The sequence below is a fragment of the Geospiza fortis genome, unplaced genomic scaffold (assembly GCF_000277835.1).
Source record: "Geospiza fortis unplaced genomic scaffold, GeoFor_1.0 scaffold104, whole genome shotgun sequence".
NCBI lineage: Eukaryota > Metazoa > Chordata > Aves > Passeriformes > Thraupidae > Geospiza > Geospiza fortis.
In genome coordinates, this window is record NW_005054325.1 from 3,383,087 (window position 1) to 3,402,006 (window position 18,920).

At 36.8% G+C, this 18,920-nt stretch overlaps 1 protein-coding gene across 2 annotated transcripts in view; it reads right to left on the bottom strand.

Moving 5' to 3' along the window:
- Positions 1-18,920, bottom strand: part of CDKAL1 (CDK5 regulatory subunit associated protein 1 like 1) — a 376,797-nt gene that overhangs the window by 27,024 nt on the left and 330,853 nt on the right. For both annotated transcript variants that reach the window (XM_005420967.2, XM_031056967.1), the window contains exon 13: positions 661-744. In XM_005420967.2, the coding sequence (XP_005421024.1) occupies positions 661-744 (84 nt within the window). The remainder of the gene's footprint in view (positions 1-660; positions 745-18,920) is intronic.

Sequence of the window (18,920 nt, forward strand, 5' to 3'; positions counted from 1 at the left end):
GCATGCCATTTAGGGGGACCCACACAAGCCTGAGAAGTGAACCCACAAAAGCAAAATGAGGTTCAACAAGTCCAAGTGCAAGGTACTGCAGCCAGGTTGGGGCAATCCCAGATATAAATACAGACTGGGAGAAGAAGTCATTAGTTGTATCCTGTGCTGCATCCAAAAATGGTTGGCCAGAAGGGCCCCTTCCAGCCCAAACCATTGTATGATGCTATGAAACACAATATATCATGTTGAAGAGTTTATCTAAAAAAGTTTCTGACCCTTGTATTGTTAGGAATTTTTCTTTTTTCAAATTGCATTGCCTGAAACACTTTTCAGAAAGATGTATGCAAATTGCCATGACTCAACTATTCAGAAATCAGTGCTTTGGGGACATTGAAATTAAAATTACTGCAATAATTAACAGCTTCTTAAACCATGCTGCACACTCAAACATCCACTGTATATTTCTTAACATAATTTCAGGTAAATTATATTTCAAACACAATAATAAAACAAAATATCTCATTAAAAAGTCTTGATGGTCACTTGTTTCCTGGAAAATGCTTCTTATTTCTTTACTAGATTTTTTTTTATCCTGACACACTGTGTTGCTGAGATTATCAGAAAGCAAAGATAAAAGAAAAATATATTATTTGGTTTATTTAACTGTACCTGCTCATAGAAAGGATTGTGAGCAACATAGTAATTGGAGTCAAAGGATTCTTCTGTTACTAGAACTCTCTGCCTCTCACCAACCTGGAAAAGAGAAGATGAGAGATGACTCAGAAAGCAAAACCAAAGAATTATACTGAGAACTTCAGCTACAAACAAATGCCCTTAGCAGAAATAATCAAATTCTCTGAGGAACCTCTGTATCAGCAAGAAAGTGAAGTAGAGAAAACCCTACTTACAGGAGTCTAAAACTGACAAGGGATAAAAGAATCGAGGGATAGAACTGAGGGGCTGTAACGAAAAAAATGAGGGGCCTAACATGAAAATCCAGTTCAGAAATACAAACTGATTTTTATTTATTAACATGATAGCAAATAAAAATGCCAGATGTGAACAAAGTGCATTACCTTTTCATCCACCTAATGAGAAAAATCTGTGATCAATCACCAAAAGGGTGTCTTTTCTTTAAAAGTCTCACTTCTAATTTACAATGCTGGGGCATCTCCTTATTCCCTCTTGGTGATCTCATTTCACTGTACTCATGAGATCACACCAATTTCCACGGCAGTGCAGCCAACACTGCATATTACAAAGACTCAAGAAGAAAAGTTTTTAACAACTCACAGACCCAACATAGTGAAGGCAAAATAAACACTGGTCTGGAAAGACCTGTGTTTCAATTATACTTCTCAATCTCCAAATGCACTTACACTGTTCAAAGGAAGCACCAATTTTAAAATTAACTTGAGGACTCAAAGACAAATCAGTTGCATCAGGGACCAAACAGATAAGGAACAAAATCTGACTTTCCTCAAAGTTCAAAATTTCCCTCTGGTCTTGTCCATTACTGAGTTTATGATGAAGTGTATAGCTTAATTTCTGCAAACCTGGAAGGACATTTAGCTCACATTTTTAGTCTGAGCCCATCTCTACTTTTTCCATCTAAATGTGCTCTAGATTATTTCCAAACTATTTGACAAATGCATTCTGCAAATTACAACTGTCTAGCAAGTTAAATTTACTCACTGCTTTTATTACTATTCTGAGACTCAAGAAGGTTTCACATTTTACTCCACAGTTTTAATATCCATGAGCAAAGTTACATTCCCCTCCCCTCTCCCTGAAAGATTCCCACCACATCCCAGTGGCAGCTGTTACACACAAGTTTTAAGATCTCCATCATAAGTTCCATGTGAACTCTGCAAGATTCAGAGAAGATAATAATGTTTTGATTCTTTAAGGTACAAGCAGTAAAAGATAAGATTAGGATTTTCTCTTACAGTTAATTGTAGAAAATAGAACTTTAAGAAATAGGAACAGCAATGTCACATCTGCATTACAGTATATATATGTACACACATATATACACACGAGATATGTATATAATCCTCCACTTGCTGAAAAGAAAGATTTCATGGAATAACTCTTGCCTTCCCTTCCTTGTGCATTTATCTGGAACATTTCCAAAGTAAACCCTGGAAAGCAAAGGAAACAGCAAGCACCCAGCTCATTTCCCCAAAGGCAGATAGACTTCACTCCTCAGAACCACAAGTTGTGGGGTACACAGCAGAAGGGGCCAAATCCCTTAAGTCCAAACCCAGTGACAGACCTCTAATAGTAGAAAGTATGTATATTTTTGCATACTTTTAAGAGGTGTTTAAGACTTGGTTATAACACATTTTGAATTTCCATTCTCTGGGAAGTCTGAAACTACAAATAACAACTGATAAAACATACCCAAATTTTAGTAAAAATCCAGTGTAACCAACAGTATGGTGGTTTTTTATTATTGTTTTCAAGAAAACAGTCATTAAATTTAAATCCCCAGAGGAGTTTTGCAAAACATGTCAATAATGCACTTGAGATAACTACTCCAGTAATAAGATTACAGAAAACATTTCCCCTAAACTGAGAGGTTTTGTTACTTTCATAATATTTGAGACCACAGCTTTTAAAAATCACAGCTCAACATCTGCTGTAGCACTGAAGTGCTCAAGCCTCAGATGTCCTGCAATATTATGAAAAAGAGGAGGACAGAATGTTAGATAAGCAACATTCACCCTTGGGCAAACATGCTACCACTGAAAAGCAAGAAGGCCAATCACCAAATCATGTCTTCACATCCTGTTTATTATTTACCAACACCAAAACTTAGCAAAACTGGCTCAGAGAAATATTGGGTCTGTAATTCATTTCTCAGTTGTCTTGTGGTTCCCTGGCTCTCTCGGGTCATAACAGTCTGCCTTCATCATGGCTATGAACCCTGCCTGTGAGGCAGACTAGGCTACATGTGTTATCTTCATACTCTGAGATGACAGAATGGTAAGGATATTATGCAGAAAAAAAAAATTAAAAAATCAGAGGGAAGAAGAAAAGAACACCTGTGTTAGATCATTTGATATAAGCTGTGGTTTCTTCAGAGACGTGTTGCCAGTTTTTCTCAGCTTTGCTTCCAGGAGCCAAAAGAGGTCAGGTCTGCACGTCTCAGTAGGCCAGAGGGAGAGATTCTGGGCTCAGAATTTCTTGGGAATGGGAAGAAATCAGGGAGACTAAATTCATCACATAGGATCAGAATGGTGGCATTTAAATTGAAGATCAGAAGCTCAGAGGAGCAAAACAGCCTATACCAATTTACAGTGCATGCATACAGACAGACAGACACACACAGAAGACTAGCATGGGGCACTGTAAGGAATGAAAAGTAAACCCAGTAATTGTCCACTTGCTGAAGTTATGGATCTGTAGCCTTGGCCAAGGCTGAGCTCCAAGAGAGATACAATACTCAGCTATTTTCAGACTCCTTTGCCATAACAACAGAGAAGGAAAATTCCATTTAATGAGTTAGGCCATTGCGTATTCATGATCTACAAGAGTAATTGGCTACATGCATTTGTAAGACAGAAAATTACTATCTATCCTGCATCCAAGTATAATTAAGAAGAAATGTAAGTACGCAGAACGCAGCTTTGGTATTGAAATTTGTTCAAAAAGTGGAATATGTCATCATTTCTGCAATTATTCCCCTGGGATCTCTAAGTGCCTAAGTTTCACCTCTCTCAGAATTTAAATATGCAGAAACCAGACATGATATCTAATAACAGTCATAATTATAATAACTTTGATGATTTTTTTTTCAGGCATGTAGCAGCAGCAGTAGTTCAGTATCTTATTTTTATTCCTATTCTTTCATCTGCTTCCATAGGTACACATGAGTTCCAGCTCTCAGGGAACTACAATCCTGCCAAAGCATCTGGAACTGAGGCAACTCAGCCCTGGCATCTCAATTTGGAAAGGTTTCCTATCGAAGCATTATTTTTTACTTTATGGATGACATTATGAAAATGTTTATGAATGATAGCAAAAAAACCTTGCCCAGCAACCTCCCCCATGCCAAAGTGGACTGGTCACATAATTTCCTCAAGGGCAATTTGCTTTCACCAAAAACCATGCAACAATTGCTGCTGGTCTGATCACTTCCTGCACTAGAACAGTTACCAGGAAGTTTGTAAATCTCAGAGTTAATAATCAAATCATTTAGGAACTTTTATTTCATTTTCATTTATCCTACAGGAAATTCTGACATGATAATTCTTTAACTCAGTTTTTCCTTTACTGGAAACCATGAAAAGCAGGTTTTCCAGCTGGCTGATTTTATAGAACGAATGAACAGCAAGAAATGTCCAAAATCCTTCTTGGCTGCAGTCAAATTAAGTTTCTCTTTTAAACCAAAACTGACTGAATCACATAAAACACAATACCAATTTTTAAACCCTGCAACAGTTTAGGTGCCAAGGACTGTCCCTTTTTACATGCTTTGATAGAATATTGCTACGTAACGTCAACAGTGGTGCCTCCTGTGATTACACTCAGGTAATGTATACCCCCCTAATTTATTTTTTTCCATCAATGAAGACTACGATTGCACAGTTTGGATTTGTTACTTACTACAGCCAGAGCATATGGCACATGATGTTTTTCGAACGTTTCCTTATTGTTCTTTTACCTGTATTTTATCAGCTTTGTTTTTTAAGAGCCGCTGAATGGCTAAAAATATATAAATTAATAACCACTGTACTTCTATACTTCTCCCACAGAAGAAAGCACACTGCCCATGTAGCATTTCCACTGATTTAGAGACAGTGGCCAAACCCGTCTTCAGACTAAGTTCAATTCATAGTGGAATTGGTAAGCGTGTCTCCATTTCTCTTGAAGGAGGCTGGCTTGGATTCTGATCCAAATCATCATGGAACACACTCAGTACAAGGCTTGAAAGCCACATAAAAATTTGCTTTCCTGTATTTGTTATTTAAATATGTCATAAAGCAAGCAACAAAAAATACACACCATCACATTTTATGTGTGCATGTTTTAGCAGATTATTCTGATGTATAGAATATTTCTAGTAAAAATATATGACCTTTATTAAGTATAACAAAGTTTAAGCAAAAGCAATGTAGATAGTGTTTCTTCTACATCAGTTGTGGTTTACTTCTCATTTTTCAGTTGCGGTCTAATTATTTTGAATAAATTTTAGTAATTATGCAGACTATGTATTCTTCACTATAAAGCAGAAATGAACTGCAGGTCCTATTTTTTAAAAATCATGTGAATCCATCTGTAAATAGAAGCCAAATTTCTTGAAAATTATAATCAAGCATTCTCTAGGTCTTCTGTTTACATATTGTAGGGGGGCTCTCCACCTGACGAAGAAGTCAAAGTATGCCAGTACCTCCCTGTAAAAGCAACAAAGTTTCTAGAAACTTACAACATGGTCCTGTTTTGATGATACCAGAACACATCTCTTTTCAAAATCTCCTTTGTACTGCTTTGTTCTGCTATGCAGCACTGCTCCTCCAAAATTTAGAATGTATGCATCTCTCCCTTTCTGAAGGTAATCTTGGAGACAAAGCATGGACTTGTCTCAGAGCTTTTCAACAAAGTTGTTTGGGATTTAAATGTGGATATTGGAAAGCAGTAACATTAAAATAGTTCAGCTCCTGAGCATGACAATTTTTATGCTGGGATAAATATACTTTTCTAGCACACAGCACAGATAGCTGCCACTTCACTAAGGCTCATGTTACAACAGCTGTCCAATTCCAGATGGGTACATGCCTCTTTTTTATTATGTTATGTTCAGTGCATAACCCTGCACAGAACTACAGCAACAGAGTGACATAAATATTTACAGTTCCATATATTTTGCATCATACAATAATCAGTCAGATTAATCTTTACAGCATATGTCTGGCCCATTTTACCTGGGGACAGAAACATAGAACCTGAGCACTTCAGCGCTGCAGCGTAAGCAGCTGAATTCATGGATTTCATGTATCCCTACTTCTTCCTCCCAAACCTAGACAATGCTGTCTCAGTCCTACAATGCCTCTAATCTGCAACAAAACCAAAATTCTCAGTGTTTTTCCTGTACTTACATTGCTCAGGTTTTTTTTTCAGCCTGGGAAACAGCATTGGGTGCTTGTTTTCACCTACAGGAAAGTATTCAGCTCTTAACTAATGAACTCTGGAAACCCAAGTGAAAAGCAGACAATGCTCAGCAAGGTGTCTCATTTCATTGTCAACCAATATAGCTGACTTTGTTAAATCATCGTTATTGAACTGCCCTTCTTTAAACAAAGCTGCAGATTGATTTATTTATTTTTTAAAATTGCATAAAAACTATAACTTTTGAAATAATACCTAGGAAAATGGCTTTTTTAAAATTTTGTTTTAGGCACACTTGCATCAGCCACACTGTTCTTTCCACAGCATCATTCAAAATTCAGAATGGACACAGGCAACAGATGCCCACAGAAAAAAACTCTTTCAACCATTTTCCAGGCTGGCTTGAGGCAGTGCAAGCTGGAAGGAAGGATTAGGTATAAATTAAAAGACGGCCAGCTCTAATAGTACACAATCAGCATAACAAAAAAGTGCTTTAGACCTTCGGCAGCAGGCACTGCAGCTCATTAACAGTAAGTGAACACCTTCTCTTTGGTCCCCTTATGAATTTGTTGGCATAGTTATGGGGGAGGGAAAAGGTAGGGAGAGAAGGAGGTGAGAGATAGAAGTAGACTGCTTCTGCTTTCTTGGCCTACTGCTCACGCTTCAGGGTAAATAGATCCTTTCTATTACTGTGCACCTGCATCTGACTGCTTCATTTTGATTTGGTCTCCTGCTGGGAAAATGTAGCTTCTCCCAGCACATACAAACCCTGCCATGCAGCTTAGATGAAAATTATATTCAGAGATGTGAGCGGTGACCTAAAAATGACAACTGGTCCTCAAAATATCTGATTCCTTTTAAATTCTGTAAGCTTGCATTTTGCTTGTCTCTCCTTTTCATTGCCTAGAAAAGGGGTAATAGATGTAGAATGTTGACAACTCTGTCATATTACATTTCCAAATTTCATTGACTGCATACAATATTACAAAAGGAAAATAAGTTTTCTGAAATGGGAGATACATATTGCCCCTGAAAGCAGTCTCTCTCAATGGATCTTTCTGTTGTAAACCTCAGCTTCAGCAGAAAAAGGATGAGGTGTCAGAAACTGGCTTTTTTCTGGCTTTTCTCGTTGCTAAGACGCTGTTTTGTTGAGCTCTCTGAAACACTGTTTCCACACATGCACAATCCAATTCTGACTGTTACACATAGGAGTGACCACAGAGCTGGGGAAGTTGCTACAGCACTATAAAATCATGCAAAACTGGAATTTGAGACTATCTGGTAGCATGAGCACTTAATCAATTGCCTTAATGTAACACTGGTAAAAGCCTCTCCCTCCTTCTCTTTTTCAAATGATCTAATGAACCCCATAAAACTGTTGCAAATATCTACAGAAAAATTCTAAATAAAAATATCATCTCAAAACAGGAACAACAAACATCTAAGAAGGTAAAATATGTTTAAGGTCTTCCTTACATACCCCTAGCATTTCACAAATAAAACAAAAAATCTAGACAATGAGTCTACCCTTAAGAAAACTTGACATTAAAAATAAAAGTATGGGAAAGCATACTGTCAATGCTGATTTTATAGAATGGAAGATGGCCTTTAGGAGAATCTTTTCATTTTCAACTTCCAGCCAATTTGGCAATCAGATGGATTATGGTGGCATGAGTAAACAAATATATGGGTTCTTTAAATTTTATTGTGCTTTTTTTCTAATAACAAGCTAAGCCTGTAGTGAAATGAGGGCAACCAAGCTTAAAAGAACGATGGTCTTTGTTAGGAAAGGCCATCCTTAATGCTTCTTCTGTGAAATTATTTAGAATTATTTAGATTGGGTGTTTTTGCTGGAAGCAGTTCCTTAAGACATACTGTGTATTTCCAAGTGATTTAAGCACAATATGAAGTGGTAGTTGCTAAGGCAACAATGCGCAATTCCTCTTTCGGTGATCTCTCTTAACAGCTGCATAAGCCCAGGCAAGTATCAGTTATATGAGAATTTATAAATCAGCTTGGTAAATACCCTATCAAATAACTTCTCCAGGAATTGCTTTAGGAACTCACAATACCAAACTGTTTACTCAGACTAAAGTCTTGTCTACACTACGGAAATAGAAGTGCTCAGCAGTGGCTCTTGTCAGGAGGGTGCTGATGTAGCACAGAGTGATGCAGGGCTGTGTTCAGCACCAGCAGCTGTGGAAGAGAATTGCCAGGAATAATAAGGAATAATAATTGCCAGGAATAATAAAAGGCCCCAATGTAAGCTCCACTTCAGTAAATCGCAGGCCGAACCACAGGTCGCTTCCTCACAGACAAAACAAAGAAGGCAAAATTTAGGAACAGATGAAAATACTGGATTTGAGAACACAGATGACAAAGTGAACACAGCACTGATACAAATCAACACCCAGTTTTGTCTCCCCTGACATGATGCTGGGATCCCTCCAGTAACACTGGGTGCTCCTAGATATTTTATCTGGTATTTTTCAGTCAAATACACTAAAAGTGTAGTCTGGTATTTTTTAATCAAATACACAAAAAAAGATTGCAAAAAAAGGTCTGACTTCTCTCCAAAATATCACTACAATTTTTCTGCTCATCCAACAACTTTGGCCAATGTTCTCTGTTCATTTCATCTGAGAAGAGAGGGAGAGCACATGGGATGAAACAGAAAAAAACAAAGGTTCAAAATGACCCTGATTGCAAAGCCAAACCCAACTCTCCCCTAAAATCTACTAAAACCTCTCTTAATACATTTAACAGCACACAAAATGTGTAAAGTACCATTGTGAGTTAATTAACTTAGAATACAAAATGGTGGCACTAGCTGAGAGTTAAAAAAGGGCATAAATATGTATCAGCCTTCTTTTCAAAAGAATATAAAAACTCCTCCTGCCTACACGAATCACAGGCTACTAAAAAAAGCATCTGAACATCATCAGAACCTGCTAATGTTAATGAGGATAGGATAATCATATTATTTTCTTTTGTTTTGAAGGTAGACACTATATGATCAAAAATTACACACTTCAGGGGGTTTCTTCAGTCCAAGGCAAGGTAAGACCCTAGAACTGCTGACACTTCTAGCGGCATAATGCTGAATGACAAATAACATCAAGGGCTCACAGAGGGACCAAAGTGAATGAGTCATTAAATAATGATAAATGTAGTGTGACTTTACGTTGTTTAGAATTTAATAGCAACTACTCTCAAACTAGATGGGATGCATTTTACTATTTTTAAACTGTATGCCAATCATTTACACCTAAAAAAATGTAAAAAAAAAAACCAATTCTTCATTAGCATACTAGAATGATAATTCTGACCAATTCTTTATTCTCCATTCAAGGAAATGAAAAGAAATTAGTTCCAGAAAATTGTAAGACAAATCACTTCTGTTCTAAAACGAAAAGAAAGAAGTTACTACTATGGACTAAATAGCTTTCTAATGTCTTCTCCATAACTTACTCAGTTCTCAAGGCTAAGCATAAAGTTAGCACAGAACCTCATCTGGATGCTGTTGTGTATGCTCGTTACCTTTTACATTACACCAGGAGAAATATTTCAGATTAAAGGCTTGACTCCTTAGTAAATTCTCTTAAATATCTACTCCACTGTGTGCCATCTCTTTAAAAAAGCCCTTACATAGCTCAAACAGTAAGAAGTGCTTAAAAATTGGAAAACACTACAAGTTTCTACAACCCTTCAAATTCAGCAGCAACACCCTTTGCTGTATTTGGATTTTAATACAACAGAAAAAGGAACCAGCTGTACAATTTAATTGCAAGAAAAATCAATTATTGCCATAGGTCAACAAGAAACATGCTAGAATTTCTAAACCCAGCTGTTATGATCACATTATAAACTTTTTAAATAAAAAAAAATCACAGCTGATGTTAAATATTTTGTCTGTAGCTCTGTGCATATCACATCACTAATCAGACTATTGCGCTCTCACCTAGCAGGTTTCCAATTCCACACCAAGTGTACTGGCTATTTTATCAATTAAGCCAACAGAATGGTTTGGACATACACACTAAACAATACAATACCTAAACAGGCCTGAAACTTCTTTATATATATATATATATATATATAAAGTCTTTGCTAACAGGAGAGAACTAGGAAAAAGAATGATCAGCAATTGTGTGACACATCTTTTTAACCCTCTGTGTGAGAATGACAAGAGGGGTGGTTTAAGTGTACATGAAAATGGGGATTCAGAGGGAGATTTACAGATTGTTCAGCAGTCTTGAACACTCAAGGAAGGAGTGGCCCTGCCTATCTTTATGATTTTTGCAGACCATCCACAAAGGAGGTTGACAGCTGTGAAAAAGGGCCTCAAGAATAGAGGATCTTCTTACGCCTCTGTGAAAAAAGCCTGCAAATACAAATAGAGATGTGCCATGTAAACATAATAATTCTCCAAGGAAAAAAACATTTTGAATTTCTATTTATGCTTCTTCCCTTTTGTAAGTAATCTCCCATTAATCAGAGTCAAAACGCAACAGAAAATCAGAGGCACAGGAAACAAATCACCATTCATTAGAAGAAATGTATTAATGAATGTGGCACACTAGGCAAAAATCACTGTTCTATTCCCACAATTACTGTAAATGCTATATTCTAATGTTCTCAAAGCCTAACTTATAAAGGTATCAAAATTATGCAGAAATACCTGTAAGAAAAGTTCACACAGTTGTTGTTGTTGTTACCTTTGCTCAATCTTCGATCACATCAGAAGGACAGTAGCATGCAGCATTTTATTGTCCTGTCCTGCCCTTTTTTCTTCTGTGTTTCCACCTTGCAGAGTATTATTTTACCCATGCTTGACTGGAATGAAAAAATTGAGTAAGACTAAACAATGTTCCCACTCCTCAGAAAAAGTGTAAACTAAGAACTCAAGAGCAGCAAGATTTCTCCTGGCTTCTTCCCTCCTGCTTACATCTTACTGATTCGCCCAACACATAGTTTTATTAGGCTTTTCTACCATGTCTGGCCTAAGATAATTGTTCTTTTTATTTTCCCTGAAATTTGTTCTGCTCCTGAAGGGACTCTATGAACCTGTCACATGCAATGCAAACCATTGTTACCATTTCCTCCATGTCGAGATGCTCCAAACATGGAGAAAGAAAACAGACACCCCCATGAAAAAAATGAAGCCTACTGTTTTCCACTTTTAAGATGTACTCCCCTTTCACCTCTTACACCTCTCCCTCTATTGTACAGCAGTAAAGGCAACAAAACCATAAGCTGCCAGGTTCCAAAGGCAAAAGGCTAGTAATTAACTTGAAATTGCCTTTTAAACAACAGAGATGGGGCACAAAATGAGCCAGGCCTAGGTCTTTTTAGGCCCTCTTACACTTTAACAGCCAGCTATTGAATTCTCCAAAATGACTTCTGCATCAGAATCAGCCTTGCATCGTCTGTATCTTACTTCTATGGGAGAAGCAGCAAGAAGAGTACAAGCTACTTTCCATCAGGTGATCACATAAAACAAGTATGTAAGACAAAAAAAAAAAAGATATTTATATTTTACACTGTTTCATGAAATTATGAAGACAAAGTTGCCTGGCAACTGTAGTTGGGTTCCTCAACTATACTGGTGAAGAGGTCTGTGCTGATGGAAGTCTCATATTACACAACCAAAAAACATTGTCAAGAGTGCCAGCATGGTGTCTGGACTATTATTATAGCATACTATAATGAGAAAGAAATGAGAATGAAGCTAGTGTCCAAAAATAAGAAGGCTCCTGGTTAAAAAATTTTGGATTGTTCCTTGCTCCTAAAGAATATGGTAGAAATGGCAGCACAATTCATCATACTAAAAAATGACATAACTTCACATAAACTGATCACTTTGATCAGTTCTAGCTAGCATAACATCTTTTGCCAGTATCTCCTGCATCCAAGTGACTCTCCACATACTTGCACTTTCATCCTACTATTTTTCCTAACTAATATGTCAAAGACTATACAAACACCTCAGGGTCACACAGGTTTCTCAAGCTGTAGAAACTTGACAGAGATTCCAGTAAAGATGGGGATTGGTGATTGAAAACTGGTGGAAACTGCTGGAAAATGGTGGCAACAGAACTCAGAGGCATTGCACTGGTTTTGCAGAATGGAAGGGCAATTTTTGTCCAAACAAAGAGAAACTCCACTCAACCTTCAAATCTACATTTTAACTGAGAATATCAGCAGCTTCATTATTAACCTGAAGTTGGGCTTGCCCTTATATTGCTTTTTAGTTTTCAAGATCATAAATTAAAACAACTTACAGGTATGTCTGCCAAAAACCCCTGCCATTTTATATAGTGGATTTTGCTATTCCATCATGTTTGAAAGCCAGTAGAGAGAATAGAGCTTTTGCTATATTTTTTAAGGAATACTGTTAAACTCTGAAGAATGCTTTTGATAAAGGAAATATTTGCCCTTTCATTTGTTCTGTATAATCAAGGACAGATTATACAGATTCTTCAGGTAGTATGAGATAACTGGTCACATTTGTATTTGAAGCACTTCGAAAATACATCTTTCAACTTCTGTCATACAAATTCTGACCACAAAATAAATTGGCCAAACCGTTTTTCCAAATAAATTTCTTTAAGCTGCAATGCAGTGAGATAAGCCAGAGTGTGGGCCACAAGTGACCTGATGGTCCTTCTAAAGGCAGAAAAAAAGAAGCTCCTAAAACAATAATTCATTCTAGGTTTGTCCCAGGTTATTTCCTTTTATGAAGGCCAGATGGCAAGGCAGGAAATAGGAAGGCTCATGACTGCTATCACCCAGCAATCCTCACGCAAGAGAAGCCTGATGCTGGTGAAGCCCAGCATTTATGAATGACATTAACAAATGGGATTGATTAAAAGAAAACAAGGACTTCATGCAGAGGCAAGGAAGATGAGGGGTCTTGGTAAGTCAGGCAATAATTTTTCTCTCATATAAAGAGTCCATTGCTAAGAAAGGGCCTAACTCACAGGTTTACCTTTATTGGTTATAATTGCACACAGCTGATATTCCCTCTGCTCCAGGGTTGAAGAAGAGGTAATGCCTCACTTTCTAGGAAATTATTCATGACCCAGCTTCAGTGAAGAAGAGGTTAGCCTCTCAGAGAGGTTGAGATGAGTTATATGATCCAAACTCAAGAGAGCATGAAATAAATGCAGAACCTGGGAGAGAGGATATGCCATTTCATTTACACAAAGAGAAAAGAGATTGAATGAGGAAAGAAGTCGGCAACTGAAAATCTGTTTATGAAGGAAGCAGATCAAGTAGAACAGAGTATCTGGAAGGGCTTTTTGCAAAACACAGATCAAATAGCATTATCTGCTCATACTTCAGGCTTCGCATGCATCAAGTATAAATTATTGCATGGAAGAGAACATGCTTTCAGAATCTGTTTATTGAAGAGAGTCAGGCAAAGAGTTTGCTGCACAGCTCTCAGAAAGAATCAGCTTTAGGCCTTGTCACATCAATGATTTATAGGGTGACACTAGGGAAATCAATTAAGCTCTCTACGCGCCCCAGTTTTCCCATCTGTAAAATAGGGGCAAGCTGTTATTCAAGGAGAGTGCTTTTCCATTTTATACCCTTCCTTCTTCTGTTTGGGTATTTGTTATTTTGTTAATTTTTACACTATTCAGTGTATTGGTCTAATGTGGATGTGTTTTTACTTTAGCATTAGAATATACCCGTTCTTGCTTCATTTTAACTGTTTTGGTTTTATATAAATTCATCCTATAATTTTAGCAGCAAGATCAAAAATATGGCATACTATGTGAAGGGAACACCTACTTTTCCTAGAACACAGATCTTTCAGGAAACTATTAAAGAAATCTCATGGTAGGCATGAATGGAAAATCCAAAGATAAGGAAGTCAGGCAAATGTGGGAAACTTCTACTTATTTTCACTTTAAATTGTTTAACAGCTCTGCAGCATTTCAGCACTTCAACATTTAGTAATTCTTCGAAAAAAAACTGCATGGAAAAAAATAATTGACAAAATACAGTCTAATTCTCAGGCATCTTGGAAAAAAAAATGACATGGTTGTCCTTGGGCTTCTTGTTTCATAAATTTACTTTGTTTGTTCTCTGGTATCCACAGAGTAAGAAATTCACCATTCAGAAGGAAAATCTAAATAAATACCTTGCTGAGGTTTTAGACTGGAAAAGGAAACTCAGTACAGGGCATTGGTAGCCTTTCTATTCCTACAGATAGATTTAAAATACACCAGTCACAGTTGCCGTCATTTTTATACTATTCCACATTGCTTAAAAATGGGCTGAAGAATAGGAAAAAAAGCAAAGTAGTTCAGAAGCACAGAGATCTAATTATTTATGAATAACTGTCAGGAGGGCTTATATCTATACAATGCTTTTGCCTCAACTAGGAAATTTACCCTTTTGCCTGTCGAAGTAATAATACATTCAACTTGTAAAGTGGGAAGAAAACAACTAAGGAAATGTTTTATAATATAGTTTCTGTTTCAGTATGAAACGCTGCAGTCTCCTCTTAGGAGGAATCCAGCACAAATGTGATTGGCAGATACAGTAACAAGGATTTTTTTCTGTCCCTGCCACCTGAGCCCTCTGTTACACTGTGACTTGCATGAAGGATAAGCATATAACTGTGAGGCCATCAAAATCTGACTCCAGCCCTGCCATGGTTTTGAAATTCTCCAGCAGACAGCAAAATTTCAACAACCAGATTCTTCAATTATAGGAGGACTGGGAGATTTATTTAATGTGTTTAGATACTTGTCTTGCCATTGCAAATATAATCTTTTTACTCAAGACACACCAACTGCCTTGGGCATTAGAAAGAAAATTATCATTCTGCTATGCACGGAATGGTGCACAGGACATTGGCTGAAAATAAAGAGAAATGATGGTAAAGCAAACACCAGTTTGTGGTTACATTGAATCCTTGGCAAATGGCAGATGACTCTGAACTGGCAAATCCTTTTATCATTGCAGTTTTTACAGTAATCTCAAATCTCTCCTTTGTCTGCTTGTTTTTTGGCTTGTTCAACGCCGAGACTGATGATCAGTGAAGCAAAAGATTTAGTTTAAAGGTGTCAGCTAATATCTACCACAGAGCTGCCATTACTCTTCAAACTGGCTTTACAGATAAGAGCTGGCTGCTCACTGGGTGGCCACAACAATATTATTTGAGAAAATATCTTGAGGTGTTCATATTGGCAACTGGGTTACAATATACCATGCATGTGTCCAGAAATGTTATCTAAAGTCATTGAGAGGTTAACAGTAAGTATGTATGCTTTGTATACAAGATACTATTCCAGGAGAACCCTGTGGTTGGGTGGTCTGATTTAAGCAAATCAAGTTGAGTCATATCACGGAGCTGTCTATTTTTATTGTTTTGTTTTGTCCTTAAGAGATAACCCTTTTATTTTTGTTGAATACAAGGTACTTTCTGTTTTTAATCCCATGGCATTATATTTTTAAAGAAAACATGTCTCTGATCTTTGTAAACTTCCATTTAGTTGATTTTGTCCCCATTCTTCCTCAGGTTGCTCTTTACACAAACTGCACTTGGACAAAGCACTCTGAATGATGCTGCAGCACATTAGGGCAGTGCAATTTTATATACAAAAGCAACAGTGTAAATTACAGACAAACAAAGCCAGTCTAGAGAGCAATCTGAAGACCTGAAGTATGTAGCTGGCAGGGTGACACTACGTGGCCTTCAACAGCTCTTCTTTACAAGGGACAATGTTTTGCATTTCTGACTGCTCCAGCTGAACATTCACAGGCTGGAAGTCACCATTCTCACACGAAATTCTGAAAACACTGTATTATTGTTCATGTGTTTGTTACTGAAATACCAGACCACATAGTAAAACTGATTTTACATTAGCCACTTAAGTTTGAATAACATTTTTGTTGTTTAGGTTAAGATACCTCAAATAACAACAGTCAATGTTTTCACAAAACCAGTCTGAATCAAGATCAAAGCAGCACCTACTTGTTTCCACTGCACTCATGGTTTGAAACTGATTTCTATTTCTTGTGCATTTGCTTGAGTCAGTTAAAAATAAATGATCCATTTAAACAAATAATTTGAAAAGAAAAACAGATAGAGAGGTGAACTCTATTCAGAACTTCAATGTATGCCAAAGAGAATTTCAGTGAATGCACAGCAAAACCCTATAATTTAAATAAATGTTAATTTTATGACAGACTGATGCAGCCTTTCTGAGAATTATTTTCTTTAAAGACCATAATTGTTGTAAAGATGTATGTCACACAAGAGAAAATGGATAGTGAGGACAAAATTCTCACTAGGAAATACTAAAATTAGAGTAGGAAGACTGTTGTGTCTATCCACACTTTGCATTGCATATACCTGATATTTGGATTATGTAAAAAATGCTCATCTGTTTAATCAAAAGGAATCTATTTAAAAATAGAAGGACCTTGGATACAATTATTTAATTTTTTGCATAATGTATGGATTCCTCAGTACAAGTGTACTGGAGCTGCACATAAGCCCTACATATGGATGCAATGCAATGAATCAGACACAAAAATGTAACTCTTGAAAGTAGACAGACTGCTTCTTTACAAAATGTAATACCACATATTTCCTTGCTTTCCTAGAATTCCACTGACAACTTTAAGCTTTTAGAGTAATGGGTTTCACCCTGTGAACACATGCCACAGAAGGCTGGGGGAGGCACTTCATAGAGCCCACTATATAGGCTGGAAACCTAAACATTTGGTTGCATCATATAAAATAAGCATATGCACAGCAGATCCATCTGACATTTTCACACTTATTTTAGAAAATCTCTTCAACTTCCTCATGATTTCAGTCTACATTTAGTTCATTACTAAGTCCTGCAATTGCAGAACTAAAATTAATCAGAATCCCATTTACTTTCTGAAGAGCACTCAAAAGTCTATGATTTTAAATTAATTTATGCAAAGAGAAAAGCTCTTGTCTTTGTAAGTATAATTCTAAGCCATATAAATCGAAAGTAAAGCTTTAAACCCGTAATGACCCCTTTTCCATCCAGTCTTAAATGGAGTAATTAAGCAATAACTTCCATTCCATCTAAGTACATGCAGCAGTGATGGGTGTCTGCTTGCTGACTAAAGCCTGAAGCATTTAATTGACCTGTGGGAGCTGATTATTGCAAGTACAGTCATATGGCATAGAAGCTATCTACTTTTTGCTAGAAGAAATCTTTCAAAGTAATTAATAATTTTGGTAATTTAAAAAGATTATGCATAACTATTCACTCTGAAGAGACTTAAGCTGTAGTCAGCAAGCCTGCCACAGATTTTTAAAGATAATAATATCTGTAGGTGTACTCATTTGGGTTGTAAATTTGACTCTTCTGAGTAATAGAACAAAAATGAGTCATTGGCCAAGGGCTCAGTTCAGAACTCAGGAATTATCTCTGGATTTGCCTGGAGAGACTGACAATAAGGAATCCCTCACTGACTTTGCTTCAATCTGATGTTTGCTATTTATATCCTTGTAGCAGTGCTTGGAAAAGTCCTAGGTAAATGAAATTGATACAACTGAAAACAGAATGCATGCTGTTTCAGGTACCCTTCACAGCTGCACACAAGAACAGGCCAGTATTAGAACAGGCAGTGTTCTTGAAAATTGTCCTCCAAACTCATGAGACCACTGAGCCTACAGAAAGATTACAGTCTCCACAGATAATGCAACATAAATGCACTTTCCTTGGCCAACCTGCACTGCACACTCAAAGAGGATACAAACTGCTGGGGGGAAAAATTGAAAAAAACTCTTCTACTAGAAAGTGACAGTGTGAGACAAGAAGGAATTTAGAAGACATTTGTTTGCAAGTTCTCCTCTGTCTAAAGAATAGAAAAATAAAGTCACTTGTACATATTGTGCCCATTCCTTGCTGTTAATAGATATTGCCTCTGGAGTACTGGGATCAAAAAGCAGATGAATATTTTCCTAGCATCTCAATGCCCAGGTGATGTCTTTAATGCCTCCTCAGCTAGACTTTTTAAAACTAAGACAAATTACCAAGTGTAAATATCCAGTCACAATCATGGAGTGCTTAGCTGAAAAAGACCCAAAGGTCACTGAAAACCCAGTTCAGCAGTCCTCAAGGGATTGTGTATCCCTTGGTGGACCTTCAGATGGGTGTTGATCATAGTAAGCAGCTACTTAAGAGATAACACTGACCACCCAGACCTTGTGGAATTCAGACTATCAGAACTCATGCCTTACAAAAAGTGACCATGCACAATTTTAAAAAAGAAAGCTTAACAGGCAATTGTTTTCTTCTGATTAAAGACTGGGATGTGGGAAGGAGGGGTATGGTGGATTTATTTGTTGTTTTGCTGTTTGCTTTTTTAAAACATCTGTCAAAATTTAAGGGACAAGAGAAGACTCATAAGTACAATAAATACTCCTTGGTGAAGCACTTTATACAGTATAGCATAAATTACCATTGAATAAGATTTTGCATATATATATATATTTGGGACAAAAATACTATCACATCCTGGTAATAAAATGGGAATTGTTTCTAAGAAACAAACTGCAATATCTCAATTTGTTGGAAGCATCAGATGGAAAACTTCAGCTATCAGTTACACATCCATCTTTATTTAATATATTCATACATGATCTGGAAAAGAGAGTAAGTAATACAGACTTGAAATCCATAAAGGAGATTAAAATGGAGAAGATATGGAAACACTGGTAAGAGAAAACAAATTGAACTACGTATAGAAAAACAAGATTCTCATTCTGAAAATGTCAACTGATCTATTTGGAAATACATAATCTG